At 47.2% G+C, this 16,549-nt stretch overlaps 2 protein-coding genes and 1 pseudogene across 4 annotated transcripts; all 3 read right to left on the reverse strand.

Moving 5' to 3' along the window:
- Window positions 1-337: 337 nt before the first annotated feature.
- On the reverse strand, window positions 338-746 carry LOC123817676 (annotated as a pseudogene).
- Window positions 747-5,447: 4,701 nt separating this feature from the next.
- Window positions 5,448-5,864, reverse strand: LOC123816656 (keratin-associated protein 2-3-like). The gene has a single exon (XM_045835698.1). The coding sequence runs from the start codon at window positions 5,862-5,864 to the stop codon at window positions 5,448-5,450; it is 417 nt and encodes a 138-aa protein (XP_045691654.1).
- A 5,517-nt stretch (window positions 5,865-11,381) lies between these two features.
- Window positions 11,382-15,605, reverse strand: LOC123816651 (keratin-associated protein 4-12-like). 3 transcript variants are annotated; one of them, XM_045835688.1, is made up of 3 exons: window positions 15,305-15,605; window positions 11,744-11,748; window positions 11,382-11,690 (listed from the first exon to the last, which is right to left on the reverse strand). In XM_045835688.1, exons 1-3 carry the CDS (start codon window positions 15,603-15,605, stop codon window positions 11,382-11,384), a joined length of 615 nt encoding a protein of 204 aa, XP_045691644.1. The 3 variants fall into 3 exon arrangements, with proteins under 3 accessions (XP_045691644.1, XP_045691643.1, XP_045691645.1); XM_045835687.1 differs by lacking the exon at window positions 11,744-11,748 and having other exon boundaries at window positions 15,243-15,605; XM_045835689.1 differs by lacking the exons at window positions 11,382-11,690; window positions 11,744-11,748 and having other exon boundaries at window positions 15,153-15,605.
- Window positions 15,606-16,549: the final 944 nt, after the last annotated feature.

Here is a 16,549-nt window from a genome sequence, read left to right on the forward strand (position 1 = left end):
ACCCTGTTTTGGAAGAATGCCCCGCGGTGAGGCAGGGGGGCGTGGGGGGGGGGGTGATGAGTCAGGGGCCTGGAGGGCCGCTCAGGAGGAGCTTTGGTCTTTGTTCCCTCGTTTCATTCAAGCCAAGAACTCACGTGAGGAAAATTGGAATTTTTCTAAAGATTCTCAAAGAGAGCCAGAAATAGCCGCATAATTATATGGAAAATGATTGGACAGTTACTTCGGAGTTAGTTTGAAGAGCAAGGAGGTTGCAAAGGTGTTGTCTCTCATCTGACTTATCAGGGGTGGGAAGAGTTTTTACATTTCTGAACACTCCGAATGTTTCCTATAGGGCTGCTCAGCAGCAGCAGCAGCAGGGGGAGGTCCTGCAGGTGCTGCGGCAGGGGGCGGGCTGGCAGCAGGGGGGCCGGCAGCAGGGCGCCTGCACACAGATGGGCTGGCAGCAGGTGGAGGCCCAGCAGCAGGGCCGGCAGACCACGGCCGTGCAGGACATGGGGCAGCAGGCGATGGGGCGGCAGCAGCCCTCCTGCAGCCCACAGGGGTCACAGCAGATGGGGGCGGCGGCAGGGCTCACAGATGGGGCGTGTGCAGTGGGGCACACAGGTCACGGGGCGGCACACTGTGGTCTGGCAGCTGCAGGGGCGGCAGCAGCAGGGGTCACGGCAGCAGCAGGGCTGGCAGCAGGGCTGGCAGCAGCCTCCCCCACACACTGAGGAGCAGGTGGAGCCACAGCAGGAGCCGGTCATGGTGGCGTCTGGGTCTGGGCTGGGTGGGCTGGTGAGAGGAGCTGGGTGTTCTCAGGTGTGAATGCCTTCCTCCCGTGGGGGTTCCTTATATACCCTGGCCAGGTGCTGGTGACCCCCAGAGCACAGGGTCACTTCCTAAAGTTGTGGTTGCCCATTGACATGAGAACTCAGGATTGGTGGATTCAGTTGCTGAGGCAGCCATTCCAAGGTCACTGAAGGATGCTTTCCTTTCTTCCCATTTTTCCCTCGAAATGAATACCTGATGATTTATATCTTCTGAGGAATTACTCATCGAAGAGCCGGTTTTTCCAGACCATGTGACCAGTTGACAGTTTGAAAAATCCAGTATTGCCTCTCTCGCGCCTTCCCCGCTTTTCACCGCCCATCATTAAGCGTGAGACCATAATGTCCACAGGCCTGACTTCTTGTGATGCAGCAAGAATTTCTAAAACAAGACCAAACCCAACCAGACTAGAATGGCTCGTGAAAGCTGTGCACCGATCCTGCTAGGGAAAGAATGGTGCAGCGTTTCTGTGAAACAGCATATTTGCTTCCCCTTGTTTAGATGGAAATAACCACCCCAACCTCCCACGTGACGTTGTTACAGGCCATGAGAGTTGGCCCGTTGCTCACGATGAGTGATAAGACACTTACTATGTAAACAGTGGCGTGCTATTGGGGACGGAGAGGGAAAAGAAAGAAAAATAAATTTTAAGTAGTTTCTGATCACCCCATAATTACAAATTTAGGAAGTCAGGACAAAGGCAGATAAAGCAATGGAAGGAGAAGAAATTTTCAGGGGACGATAAGGCCACACTACATGTGGCTTTTACCGATACAGTTGTCCCTGTTTGAATGATCCTCCCTGTGTACGGGCTTAGAAATAAAATTTGAACGGAGGTGTTTCTTGCTTTTTAGGTGTGCCATAAGCACTTGTATTGAGTTCTTCAAAGTATGTTGAAAATATTCGTAAAGGAGTTAATTACATTTCTGGAGTAGATGCTTAGGTTTGTTGTTCTGGTTGCTTGTGAAGGGTGAAGTTGCGCTTCCGAAAAAGGCAGGGGGATTAGTGAACCGATGATGACAACATGGCTTTGTCTTTCTTAGCCCCGGCTGGAAAAATGGAGGTATGGAAAGTAAATTCACAGTTGAAAGGCTGGCTGAAGAGGACCTCGTCCAAGGGTCACTGACGGCTGTCAGACCAAATTTATCTCCAAAGTATGTTTTGTTTGGTGGGATCATTTTTTTTAATACACTCTTTGGTCCACCAGAGTCCTGGTCCTTGAAGTCCTTGGGCTCTGTGAACCGCTTTGCCTGTCACGGTTTTCGGAAGGCCAGATTTGTGAAATGACTTCTGAGCTACACATATGAAGGAGTGTCAGCGGTTTAACGCACCCCTGGCCTTCCGTGGGGTATAAACACTGATCGCTGGTTGAGTCCTAGTCTTTTCTCAATTCTGGGCCCTTCCAAAGCGGTGAACGTGTGGGAGCCGTTATCACAAATTCTGTCCCATCTGGTGAGATAAATTCAGAACTTGCTCAATCCGTGGTTTTGCATATTGTTATTTGGCTTAGAATAGGTGCAGAGACCCAAATACCAGGAGTAGGAATATATCTGTTATTTCATGCACTTTTAACTAACAAAAAGATGTAGTACTAAGATATCCTGTGTTTTCAAATTACGGACCGTCAGAAACGTTGCTGTCTGGAGCCCCCACAGTAAGAAGGGGGCATCCCACCCGCCGTGGCCGGGCCAGGATCATCGTCACCCTGACACAGAGACATAGCCGCAACAGCCAACCCAGAGGCAGAGTTTCAGGTAAGAGATTTTCGGACGTGACTTCTGCCTTCATCCCAGCTCTTTCGTTTCCCAAGAAAGGGGGCCCTCAGTGCTTTTCACAGGCCAGTCCCGATGTTAATTCTTTTGCACGGAGCTCTGGTTTGCTTTGAATCCATCAAAACACCATTGTATGTGATTTCACCTCAGTCCACTATTTCTCAAAACCCAGCAGAAACCTTTCCCCTTTGGGGTGGCTCCACGCCAACGGGGTTTCCGTTGCTGCAGCACGTTGATGGACCTCAGCTTGTGGGACAACAGATGTGTCCCTGGTCCTCGTCGCGGGGGCTTTTTGTGTCACATCGTTCAAAGTACAGGTTCTGCAAGAGCACAGCTACCAGAACGGGAGCAAGTGAATGCTAACCACGCTGGTGACAAATTGTAGGATTATTGTGGTTGCATTGAGAAAGACTGTAGCGTGAATGCCTGTGTGCTGGCGGACCATGCCCTCGTCCTAACAGCTGCACACGATTTATTTATTTATTTATTTATTTATTTATTTATTTATTTTTGTTAGGAGCCAGTCTGGGGGCCACTGCATGTTAGGAAATTTTCAAAATCCTGCAAACAGAATATGCATTCCCTAGTCTCCAAAATGATCTTTAAAATATCCTCCAATCCTAAGAGTTGGCAGAAATGGGGACGGGACGATGCACGGGAATGGGTGGGAGGAGGGAGGGAAAGACCAAGAAGGGTCCAGATCCTCCCTCCACCGCTCAGCAAGGGCTGCACTCTGCCGGCCCCAGCGCCCTCGTCTGTGAAATGGTGAGAACCTTCGTGGGCCACATGTATGAGAAAATCCATACGCACGTGGAAGACGGAAGAGATGGCTGTCATTAATTGAGAAGGGAAAATATTTTAGTTGGGAAAAAACCCAGAAAACTCTGGATAATCAGGGAACCAGTGGGATTTATTTCTGGGATTTAAAAAGGAAACATCTCTTCTAAGTAGCTTCGATATTCATCTGCCTAAAGCCAGGTGAGGCTAAGCCAGGTCATCCTTTGAAGTCTCTTACAGCTGAGAGCTGTTTAACTCCTTCGGGTGGTTCAGGATGGGAGGGAACACCTGTCGGCTGCACACGTGTCCCCAGCTCTCCTTTGTTCCTAGTGCTAAACCCCTTTCACAAGCCCTGTAATCTCAGGCTCTTTCCTGGGGACTTGTAGATCAGCTTTTAAAGAGCCCTTTCCTTACAAGACAGCCTCAATCTGATGATGGAGTTTTTTACCTTCTTTATTATATCTATTAGAAAATTCAGCCCTGGCTGGTATAGCTCAGTGGATTGAGCGCTGGTTGTGAACCAAAGTGTCACAGGTTCGATTCCCAGTCAGGGTACATGCCTGGGTTGCAGGCCATGACCCCCAGCAACTGCACATTGATGTTTCTCTCTCTCTCTTTCTCTCTAAAAATAAATAAATAAAATCTTAAAAAAAAGAAAAAAGAAGAAAATTTGTTTCTGCCAGTGGATGTGAACTATCCTAAAAAAACAAAGAGGGGGCTCCCCTGAACCCTTTCCCACTCTCAGGGACATGGTCTGTAGTGAGTAGCACATCTTTTGAGCCCGTGTGACACAGCAATGCTCAGATGTGCAACAAGGAATAGAAATGAACGGTGCTGGGTGCTTCCTAGGTGCCAGGCATTCTACGTACATAAAGTCGTTTCACGTTCCCAGCAATCTGCGTGGGTGAGTATTAGTTTTCCTATTTTGCAGATGAGAAAACCTAAGGGCGAGAGAAGTTCAGTTGTACTGGATGTTGAAGTTTTTGCTTTAGGTAAATATCTACCTGTTAGAATTCTTGTCCTAAAGACAATTCCCTTCTAATGCAGTTTGAGTCAACAAATAGAAATTAATTACCAGCTCTGTTCTGAACACTGAGCTCAGTGCTGGGAGCCAGCATGAATGAACTTGTTCATTGTTGGAGGAAGAGAAATAGATCATCTCAGTACGATGCCTCATGGGCGGGGGGATAAGCACAGGATTGCAGGATGCTATTGGCATATGTTAGCGCCCCTAACCAAGCTTGTGCGTGCGTGCGTGCGTGTGGTGGGGGGTGAGGGGTTAGGACAGCACTCCTGGAGAAGACTGAGTTGAACTTGGAAATGACTCAGAGGTAGGTGACGAGGTGGAGGGAAGGGGAAGCTGAAAGGATATTCTAGAAAAATGAAAGAACATGACAAAAGCAAAGACAAATGGCACTGTATGGCATGTGTCAGCTACTGTGAGAATTTAGTGTCGCTGGAAGTGAAACTTAGTGCAGAGGGTAAAGACGTGATCCGAGGTCTGTGGAGGGCCTGGTGTGTGTGGATTTGCCCACGTGAGCAGCCCGACGACTCGCCTGGCCGTGCCGCGCCGCCACCGTTCAAGACTCATTCCAGGAGCCCTCGCACCGTTTTTGCCTTCCCTCTTCTGTCTTCTTCGTCCTCTCTGTCTTTCTCCTTCTTCCTCTTCATTCTCTTTCCTGTTCTTTGCCTGCTCATCAGTGCACACTCATACACCTGCACTAAAACATGAATCAGGTAGCAGGAAGGTTTACAGGAAGAATTAGTTTATTGAAAACAAGTGAGCAGGACATTATAAACGATGATGGGGAGGCTTGAGCAGCCTCCAGAGTTTGGGGTGGGTTTGCCAGGTTCCCCCCAGGGACTTTTAGAGGTGGGCTTAGAGGTGCCCTTCATGGTAAGTTCTCTAATGGGAACACCTGGGAATCTGGCTCAAGGTGGAGATGGAGCTTGTGTATCCAAATAATAGGATGAAAAAAAATGACTGTTGTCACTTTATGGGAAAGAAATGCATTTTTCTTTCAACTTGATTAAAACGCAGAACAGGTGCTTGGGCTCCAGTGTATGCATCTGTGGGGACCCTGGGTCTCAGCAGCAGCAGCAGGGGGAGGTCCTGCAGGTGCTGCGGCAGGGGGCAGGCTGGCAGCAGGGGGGCCGGCAGCAGGGCGCCTGCACACAGATGGGCTGGCAGCAGGTGGAGGCCCAGCAGCAGGGCCGGCAGACCACGGCCGTGCAGGACGTGGGGCAGCAGGCGATGGGGCGGCAGCAGCCCTCCTGCAGCCCACAGGGGTCACAGCAGATGGGGCGGCGGCAGGGCTCACAGATGGGGCGTGTGCAGTGGGGCACACAGGTCACAGGGCGGCACACTGTGGTCTGGCAGCAGCAGGGGCGGCAGCAGCAGGGGTCACGGCAGCAGCAGGGCTGGCAGCAGGGCTGGCAGCAGGGCTGGCAGCAGCCTCCCCCACAGACTGAGGAGCAGGTGGAGCCGCAGCAGGAGCCGGTCATGGTGGCGTCTGGGTCTGGGCTGGGTGGGCTGGTGAGAGGAGCTGGGTGTTCTCAGGTGTGAATGCCTTCCTCCCATGGGGGTTCCTTATATACCCTGGCCAGGTGCTGGTGACCCCCAGAGCACAGGGTCACTTCCTTGTTAATTTCCTGGCCAATTAAGTACGGATTTAGCATTGACTAATGGTGTTTTGGGTAGCCCCTCGCCTCATACATATACATGCACACACACCACAAATGTTTTTCCTTTTTTTTGTATTGTTTATTCTCACCGAATCTAGATGTTGGATTGGATTCTGATGACTTTCCCTTTAAATATTTCTAACTCATAAAAGAGAAAGGAATGTGTTTTCCTTGTGGGCTCTAGTCACTCCGCCCCGTGGCCCTGAAGTTAGTGTATTGCTCATGGACTTCAAAGGCTGTAGTTATGAGCACCAAGCAGCGCCTCGCCTCCGTCACACCCGGGCACGTGACAGGCAGGGGCAGGTGAGTGGCGGCGCTCAGTGCACACCAACAGTCTTCTGCTTGGAAGACCTCTCCCTCCGCTCTCCTCTCTAAGGCAGGTTCCTGCGTTTCCTCGTGAGGAGGGACCCCATGGCACCCTGGATCCCTGCCGCCCTGGTGGGGTCCCCCTGCATTAGGGTCTGCACTGTCCTGCCTCAATTATAATGCCTCCACATTCACCTGAACACCCTCTTCATTCCCAGCCACACTCAACATCTACCTTGGTTGCACAGATCGCTTGCAATTTCTGTCTTTGTAATTCATTTGGGATCAGTCGCCCCATGTGTGGAATCCAGGGACTATAGAGCAGGGGTCCCCGACATCCCGGCCGCGGACTGGTTAGGAATTGGGCCGCACAGCAGGAGGTGAGCTCGAGTGTACCGTGCTTGAATCCTCCTGAAGCCAGCCCCCCGCCCCACCTAGTCCACGGAAAACTTGTCTTCCACGAAACCGGTTCCTGGTGCCAAAAACGTTGGGGACCGCTGCTGTGGAGGGTATGTAGGCCTGTCCTTCATTTTCCAGGAGGGTCACGTGTGCTCCCCACGGTCACACAGTGAGGTCTGGGGTCCAGGTCTCCTCGTTCCTCAGTAAGCGACTCTGTGTTTCACCCCGTGACAGGTCATCTGAAAGGGGCGGGGCTTGCGTGCGGGGTCGGACCTGAGCGCGGGCACAGGGGTTCCTCTCTGAGGGTCTGCAGAGCCGAGCACGGGGTGGCGGGGGGTGTTGGTCTCACAGGGTGGTCTGGCTGCCCTTGGGGACTCACCAGGGCACTGTGAGAGAGGCATGCACTTACCTAATTCCACCTGTGGTTATTTATTTGTACCTTCACCCTGTATCTTACCTTCATGATGAGTCCCATAAATTTACTTCTTACTAGTGATACAGAACACTTTCCTTTGGATTTGAATAAAATAAAGAAGCCTGCCCAGTCAATCCCACTTCCTTCCTATGAACCCAATGAAAAGAAAGGAAGGCCAAGAGCTTGCAAACCACCAAATGCTTTTTAATAGTCATTTGTCCTAAAACCATCCCCTCCTCTTCACAGGGGAAGCTTTTGGTTGTTGTCGTGGAGGAATTCACTCTGTCTTGCTTCAAGGATACCGTGGAAGATATCACAGATGTGAATTATACCAAATTCACCCTCTGTATTCCTCACGTTAAGACTTTCTCTTTGCTTACAACGTTAATTGATTTTTTCCTGTGTAGACTAAATGATTCTTTACTCCTAGCCTTTTTATTTATGACCAATATTCTATGGACATCTTTGGCCTCAACAGCCCTTTGAACTAATATCTGATATCATAGTTTGATGAGGAATTTTCTTTTCTTTTCTCACTAGGCCCCTACTGGAAGCTCATACCCATTTTCCTCTAAGAACGGGTTAGAACCCTGTACTGTCTTGTTTGCTGATGTTGTATATCACCTCCCACTTTTCTTCCCACCTATGTAAGAACTTTAAGTTATGATTTAGGGAGTATTTTGGTATGTTCCAGGGACTGTGATAGGTATGTTTAGCTATCTTATTAATCATTGTAACAATCAATTGAGTTAGGTATTTTTTATCCTCACTGTGTGGATGAAGAAGCTGCAGCTTCACGAGGTTAGCTAGTTTGCCCAAGGCTGCACAGCTCACAAGTAACAAGGCCTGGATTCAATCTAAGCAAGTCCGACCTTTAAGCCTGTGTTTTAACAAACACGCCTACAAAAACGAATGGGGTTGTCCTTCAATTTAACATGATAGGACTTTATTCTGTGTTATTTATAAAAGCTTGATTTATCTATAAACCCAGAGGTTTATTAACCTATGTCCTTCAGAAACTTAATTAAAATAAAACCAACCCTGCCACAAACATGGGGCCACCCCTTTGTTTTTATTTTTTTTAGAGAAAACTGTCTGCTTCATCTTTTCATACTGATAGATGTATTAAGCTGTTTCTCATTGGCACCACAGTTGAACTAGTCAGCTATTGCTGCATAACAAGCAACCATAAACTCTCATAATGTACAGCCACAAGTATTTATTTCTTGGTCAGGTGCCTGCAGGTCATTGGGTTTGGGCTGTTTAAGGCTGGGCTTGCCTTCTGTATGTGGATTGGTTTGGAGCTTTCTGCTGAATTAGAGTTGCCAGATTTAGCAAATAAAAATACAGGTAACTCCGTTAAGTTTTGATTTCAGATGAACAACAACAATTTTTTTAGTACATTTGAGTGTGCACTGGGGCGTACTTACATAAAAATGTATTCATTGTTCATCTGAAATTCCAGTTCCGTGAGCTGAGCCCTGCATTTTGGATGACAACCCTACCACTGACAGCACAAGCACACGGGAGCAATCCCAGCCGCGCTAACACAGTCCAGGCCTTGGCTCGGGTCACGCCCTCTAACATCCCATTGGCCAAAGCAAGTCACATGGTGAAGTTCACACCACAGGGTGGAAGAGCGAGAGGGGGTGCTTCTTCCAGCGGGTTGGAGGGGGGAAGGGTAAATATTAACAAAGAATGATCTAATCTTCCAGAGAAGTACATCAGTTACTTTAATAATCTTTGTTGTGAGGTTTGAGTAAAGACTTCTAGACAGTCAAATTAGATTGTGTTCACTGGGTCTCCATTTATGGGGTTACTTTTCCTCCTCATCCTTGTCAACCAAGAAATGTCCTTGATTAAATAAAAACTGCCCGATTTCTCTGTAAGAAACTCATGCTGCAGTCTCAATTCGTTTATATTTTATCAGATGTTCAAAAGAAAAATGCCAATTTTATGAAGATGGCTATTGATTTCATCAAATATTTCATTAGAGATACTATCTCATTGCCTGCTATAAGTACCACTTACTGACTGACTAATAAACAGGAGAAATCTTCTCTTGGGAAAAATTAATGGTGGACTTCATCAACACAGATACTAAACTAATACGAAATCTCCCTCTGACCGCTTACATACGGAGGTTGATGTTGGCTTAGCAGAACTTCCCCATTCTGCCATAGCCCCTCGCTGGCCAGCAGTGTCTTGTAGCTCTTCCCACTGAGACTTAGATTCTATTTCTCTACTCTTAGTGTCTGGTTTGGGCTTAGGACTTATTTTGACCAGTAGAACATGGTGGATGAGTTGTGTGAGTGCTACACTCTCAGCCTCAAGAAGCCTTGAATCTCTACCTTTTCTCTCTTGGAACATTTCTACAATTGTACAAAGAGGCCCAGCAGAGCCTACCAGAGAAGGAGAGGCCGGGTAGAGAAGAACCAAGGCACCCCAGGAGACAGGCAGCACCGACTACCAGACATAAGTGAAGCCATCTTGGACCCTTCAGCCCCAGCTGAACTTTGAAATGAACGCAGGAGTATGAGTGGGACCAGACAAAAATCAAAAGGATGCCCAGTCAATGCACAGAATTGTGAGAAATCACAAATCATTAGTGTTTTGAGCTATTAAGTTTGGGTGTAGTTGTTACACAGCAACAGACAACTGAGGCAGTCTTTGTAGATTCAATTTCTTTCTCCACATGAGCAGTCGCCCTTGCGGAGATGGTGGTGGGGTGTCCCCTTCACAGGAACTCCCCCCAGTTACGCTCATTTCATGGCAGTGGCCAGCAGAGAAAATATTTAAATGGTTCAGAGTGTGTGATGCTGTAATAGTGCTTGCCCTTGAAGATTTTTAGCTTGAATATTTTTATAGACAGGGATAGAACATTATTTTGGAAAACAGTTTCTGATAATATCTATAGCTGCTGGAATTTCAAATTCCAGGTGAGGGGTTAGCAAATCTTGGCACTGCCTCCTTGCTGAGTAGGTTTCAATCTTGTACGTAGAATTCTCACTTCCATACCGTTGTGTTCACAAAGTCATTGTGAGCCTCAGCCCAGAACTACGTAAAATTACAAATTAATTCCCATTAAAAAAATCCTTAAAAAGAAATTCCATTCTCTCAGGGTCAATATGTATTGGGATATTAATTGAGGAGATGCTTGAATTATGAGGAAAACCCTGAGAGACCACACTCAGAAACATACCACACCATCCATATGAAGCATATTCCCTTAAAAATGTGAGGAAGTATAACTCAGTGAGTTGTATTCATTAAATATATATAGCTTTTTGCAATCAAAGCTCAATAAAGGGGATTTTTAAAAAATACAATGAAATATGCATTTCTCCTTGGCAAAACTCAATGACAAATAATGTTTAACCCACTTTGTGGTTATAAATTCTGAAAAAAAAATTTTTGATGAAAGGAATTAAGTACATGTAAATTCTTTACAGGAGATTTTCCTTCTTTCATTGGCATGCACTGAGCAAACTGGGTTTACCCTTTTCTGCAAAATGGGGCCAATGGTATCAAGGGGGTATGATGTGGTTTAAATAAGAGTTAAAGACATGAATTAAATCTGTCCTCATTTAGGATGTTGAGTCACATACCTGTGCACATACCTGCCACTTTTGATCTAATATCTTAAACTATCTATATTTGATACAGTGCTTATTTTCAAAACGATTTCAACATCAGTTATTCTTTCTATACCTGCCTAGTTACTGAGTAAAATGATCATAGAAACAACAGGGAGTGATGCCCATGAATTCTTATGCTCAGAAGAGTTTAGAGGGCAGAGAAACAACAAAACGTAACAAATTCACTCAAGGAGAAAATGCAGGGTATAACTGGACTGCAGGGCTGAGGGCGCCACACCAGTGTCACTTGGGGGCTGCAGATAACATCCACCTGGTTGGAAGGATGATCTAGAGCCCAGCGTGGTCAGGGAGAATGAGAAGTTTAGAGGACCGGTACAGTTTCTTGGCGGGTGGATTGCAAATTAAACATAGTTGGTTAGTATCAAAAGGAAAAGGTAGCAAAAGAGAGAGCTTGAAATGAACCCGAATGTGCTCACAGAGTTAGTGGGAGACAGCGAGTGTCTTGGAATCATGAACCCCAGCCCACTGAATGACGCCACCTAGATTCGTGTGTCCTAAGGGTCATCACAGGAGGTGTCTACATTTTGGGGACTAGTGTAAATAGGTTACAGAGGAGACTCAGCAGCAAGAGGAGGCGCAGCACATGGGGCGGGGGCAGGTGGAGATGACACAGGTGGGGCGGTAGCAGTTGGTGTGGCAGCACACCTGGCCACAGGCTGGGCGGAGGCAGCAGGAGGGGCAGCAACAGGGGCGGCAGCAGCTGGAGCCACAGCAAAAGGGGCAGCAGCAGCTAGAAATGCAGCAGCTGGGGCAGCAGCAGCTAGAAATGCTGCAGGAGGGGCGGCAGCAGCTGGAGCCACAGCAGCTGGGGCGGCAGCAGGTGGTCCTGCAGCAGGTGGTCTGGCAGCAGCTGGGGCAGCAGCACGTCTCCTGGCAGCAGCTTTGGCCACAGCCCTGGTCAGAGCAGATGGAGCCACAACAGGAGCTGACCATGGTGTCAGAGGGTGGAGATTCTGGGTGAGTTTCCAGGAGAGTGAGGTTCTTGAGTGTGGGAGTCTCCTTGGCCCACACCTCTCTTTACACCCTGCTGAAGAGCCATCACTGTCATTATTTCCTTGTTATTATGTACCCTACTAGAAAACTAAATTATTTAATCATGTAGTTGTGTGTTTCCAGTTAAGTACTCCGAAACGGATAAAATAGCACATTTCCTTTTTCCAGTGAGCTCCTGTGTTCCCAGTGGAAAGACTTATCACGTTTCTTCCTCGGTGGGTGTCACCCGTGCTTCTGGTAGATGCGGTGTCTTTTCCCAGGCACTTGTCACGTGACTCTGACATCCTGTCTTTGAATGTGCCATTTCCTCCTGCTGGTACACGGCTCTGTGAAAATCACGGGGAGCGGTCGTCACAATGCTAACGTATGTTTTGTTGCCGAAGGTGAGGGGAATATGTGCTGGTCAGGGGAAATGCTAGAAGGAGTGAGGGTGACCGTTCGGGAAGGAGGCTGTGCCGGCCGTAATGATGATGACTGACCCTGTGCAGATGTCTCGAGTGGTCAGGGAGACAGCTGGGCCCCAAGGACGTTTCCGACTCTGTGTCAGATCTTATTTCACGGTCTCCAGCTGAGGTTCTCAGCCATGCCGCACTCCTTTTAAATGGCAAAACCCATTTTTGCTGTGTGTCTTTCAGGATAGGCATTCACAGTGGAAAAACTTTAATTTATCTTTTGGTTGTTCAACCTGCAAAATGGATAGGTCATCACAGAAGCATTTGTTATATATAAACAATGTTTAAGAGTATTAGGCCTTCAATACCATGTATCCAGAACAAAACGGAAGCTACTGTCTTATTTCATGCACATTGTGAGAAGGCAGGTTCTTTGGGAAAGACAGGAATGCTGGGAAACTAGAAGGCCGTGGGAAAGGGGGAAGACCAAATGCGTGATGGACTGACTCCAGAAGGGCAGCCCCAGCCGTGAGTCACAGGAGCAGCAGAGAAGGGCTGGTGAGGATGGGACAGCGTGGACGGCGCACATCCATGGGATCGCCAGGCGTTGGGGTTGATTCCCCAGCATGCGACACACACGTATCCAAGATATCCTCCCGGGCACCACGGGGGCATAACAAGTGCTCCTCATCTCCCTCCCGTCGGTACTTGAGTAAGACATGCATGGGAAACAGAGTTTGGCAACAATGAAAAGAATGGAAATTCTGGCTGGTGTAGCTCAGTGGATTGAGCGCAGGCTGCAAACCAAAGTGTCGCAGGTTCGATTCCTGGTCAGGGCACATGCCTGGGTTGCAGGCCACGGCCCCCAGCAACCGCACATTGATGTTTCTCTCTCTCTTTCTCCCTCCCTTCCCTCTCTAAAAATAAATAAATAAAATCTTGAAAAAAAGCTTCATTTAAAAAAAAAGAAAAGAATGGAAATTATTTTAACTCAATAATTAAAATAAAAACACATAGTGTGTGAAAAAGTTCCATATACCCTCCATGGAAGGTAGAGAACATATTTGTATCTATTATTTGTGAAGTATTCACTAGGTACCAGGCATTATGCTGACTATCTTATATTGGTTTTTAACCTGTAATGCAACCCTGTGAAGGACTGTGTATTCTTCTTATTCTTTATTGGAATAGGCAAACGAAACATGGAGAAGTGCAAAGGAAAAACTTGTACAAGATTAAACAGAAAGTTAGCTTGTCTTAATCTTAGAGCAGCTGAGGACTGTGTGAAGAATAAACTTGCAAGCCTTTGCTGCAGCTGTTTGATCTTCCCAGAGTGTTTCTTCTTTCTTGTCAGCTCTGCAAACTCCTATTCATCTGTCAAAACCCCCGCTAAATGCACCCTCCTCAATGATGTGGTTTCTGAAGAACTGCCACATGCACACATAACTTTTCTGCATTGTGCTCCAAATTCAGCATGCTCTACTGTGTCCTGCTATTTACTTCCGTCATCCCCCCTCCCACCCCCGTTGCAATGCAGATGCCCGGACAGTGTGAGCTGTGGCCCTCACTTTATTCATCTGCTCAGAACAGCTCTGGGGTAGAGGCCACTGGCAAAAAGTGTTTGTTGAGTAAATGAGGGCCTTGTGATGACATAGAGGCATGTAATGGTCCTTTAAATATACATAACTTTTGACTAATGGAGAAAAGAGGGAGAAATATTCTAAAGGGATGACAGTTACATGGGAGGAAAGCTACATTTCTTTACTTATGTACTTACTTATTAGCTGATTTTATTGGTAAAAAAAAAACCCTGAAAGTCAGAGTTTTTTTTCTTTTTTCTCTTCTTTTTTTTTATTGTTGTTCAAGTACAGTTGTCTCCTTCTTTTCCCCCACCACTGAAAGTCAGAGTTTTAAAAAATCATGAATTATGTTCAATCTTTGTAAAACTTTCCCCTTATTATACTAAATGATGCAACATGACTTCTGTTAACATGTCCTCCCTAAAGACTAGAAAATGATTCATTGATGTGGCTAGGACACAAGAGATTTTCTAGAGACAACTGGTGGCCAATATCCTTTGACCTCGGTTGCAGGTTGACGACACTGTGCTGTGTCTCCAAAAGGTGCAAGGAAATGCAATCCCCTAGCACCCGCCTTTAAAAACAAAAACTAACTTGAAAAATGATTAAAATAAAATTAAAATAAAATAAAAAATAAAATAAAATAAAATTTTTTTTAAATGGAATAGCTTTAGATAACTATATGTTTGATTGGATTGTAAACAATTTTTTTTATTTTTATTTATTTATTTTTAGGGAGGGAAGGGAGGGAGTGGGAGAGAGAAAGAGAGAGAGAGAGAGAGAGAGAGAGAGAGATCAATGTGCAGTTGCTGGGGGTTATGGCCTACAACCCAGGAATGTACCCTGGCTGGGAATCGAACCTGGGACACTTTGGTTCCCAGCCCGCGCTCAATCCACTGAGCTACGCCAGCCAGGGCTATAAAATTTTTTTAAAATAAAAAAACCCCACAAAAACACAATCACATTCAATTTTCAGCATTAGTACAAAGAGATTTATTTTGGTACATAGAAATAACAAGCTATACGAAAATCTTTCCAAAGGAGCACAAGAAAAAGACTTGATTGGATTTCGATGCCAAAGGAGTTAAACTCCACGGCCCCGCAAGTGATGGAGACGATTAAATTCCTTAAGCATAAAGAATGGATGTCCTGAAGGGATGTTGGGGGAACTTAATTTATTAGGGGATTCTGAATGAACTCATTCTGAAGGAAGAGAGTTTGGACAGAAGTTAGAATGGGGACAGAGAGTTAGTAGGACTGGTGGTTGCTATGGGAGCCAAGAGATCAGTTACATGTTTTGGGAAGGAGGGTGTGCGTCTATGCGGAGGGAGGAGAGGAGCAAGTGGTATGTTCAAAGCAGAGACTCAGCAGCAGTCAGGGACGGCGCAGCACATGGGGCGGGGGCAGGTGGAGATGACACAGGTGGGGCGGTAGCAGTTGGTGTGGCAGCACACCTGGCCACAGGGTGGGCGGAGGCAGCAGGAGGGGCAGCAGCAGGGGCGGCAGCAGCTGGAACCACAGCAGCTGGAGCCACAGCAAGAGGGGCGGCAGCAGCTAGAAATGCAGCAGGAGGGGCGGCAGCAGCTGGAGCCACAGCAGCTGGAGCCACAGCAAGAGGGGCGGCAGCAGCTAGAAATGCAGCAGGAGGGCCTGCAGCAGCTGGAGCCACAGCAGCTGGAGCCACAGCAAGAGGGGCGGCAGCAGCTAGAAATGCAGCAGGTGGGGCGGCAGCAGCTGGACACGCAGCAGCTGGGGCGGCAGCAGCCTAGGCCACAGCCCTGGCCGGAGCAGACGGATCCACAACAGGAGCTGACCATGGTGTCAGAGAGAAGAGGTTCTGGGTGGGTTTCCAGGAGAGTGAGGTTCTCAAGTGTGATCTCTCCTTGCCCTCCGCTGCTTTTATACCCTGCTCAGGGCTGCTATGACCATGTGCAGGATTTCTGTCGTTGTTTATCCTAATTGCAAGTCAGTTAGTTTTAGTAAATTAGATAATTGTGTTTGTCTGATAAATATCCCTATTTATAGGAACGGCATTATTTCCTTTTCCTCTTGTATTATGAGCCATCCAGTTAGCTTAAAGCCCGGTGAATCAGCTCCTGCATTTCTTTGTCTGATGTGTCTTCTCAAGCAGGCCCATCACCTGACACTGTTTCACTGGATTTCACAAGTGTTACTTTTTCATTTTTCTCTTTAACTCTAGAATACTACGTTGAGAATGGATTTTATAGTGATAAAATCTCCTCTGCTGTCAAACAGCAAGTCATACCAAATGCTGGTAGGAAAGTAGGGCGGAAGGCCCGTCTCGGAAGCGGGAGGGCAGCTGCGGGTGTGCGGTGAGGACACCGTGATTCCCTTTGTTTTCCTGGGTTCTCGGTGAACTGCAACAGATCCTAACGAAGTTCCCATCTGTTGTTTCTTATTGGGTCTCTTTAACTGGAAACAGTTTTAGTGCAGTGATTCATTACTTTTATTTTCTTTTTTATTAAATGTATTGGGCTTACATAGGTTAATAGGATCATATTAGGTTTCAAGTGTACATTTCTGTGATACATGAGCTGTATATTGCACTGTCTGCCGGCCCCCCAAAGTCAGATCATCCTCCATCACCAGATGTTTGGCCCTCTCTACCACCCCCCTACCTGCCTCCTCACGGATTCCCTTGCCCTCCTCCCTCTCGTAACCACCCTACTTCTGTCTGTGTTTCAGTTATATATGCCACATATGAGTTAAATCCTATGGTTACTAGCTTTGTCTGACTTAT

Source organism: Phyllostomus hastatus, unplaced genomic scaffold, assembly GCF_019186645.2.
Source record: "Phyllostomus hastatus isolate PE091 unplaced genomic scaffold, TTU_PhHast_1.1 phas_contig_210, whole genome shotgun sequence".
Classification (NCBI taxonomy): domain Eukaryota; kingdom Metazoa; phylum Chordata; class Mammalia; order Chiroptera; family Phyllostomidae; genus Phyllostomus; species Phyllostomus hastatus.

Coding starts and splice junctions, on each gene's coding strand:
- LOC123816651 (XM_045835687.1), bottom strand. CDS start 15,605: ATGGTCAGCTCCTGTTGTGGATCCGTCTGCTCCGGCCAGGGCTGTGGC. Junction 11,691..15,242: donor TCCGCCCACCCTGTGGCCAG/GTGTGCTGCCAC, acceptor TGCTGCCAGGAG/ACGTGCTGCTGCCCCAGCTG.
- LOC123816656 (XM_045835698.1), bottom strand. CDS start 5,864: ATGACCGGCTCCTGCTGCGGCTCCACCTGCTCCTCAGTCTGTGGGGGA.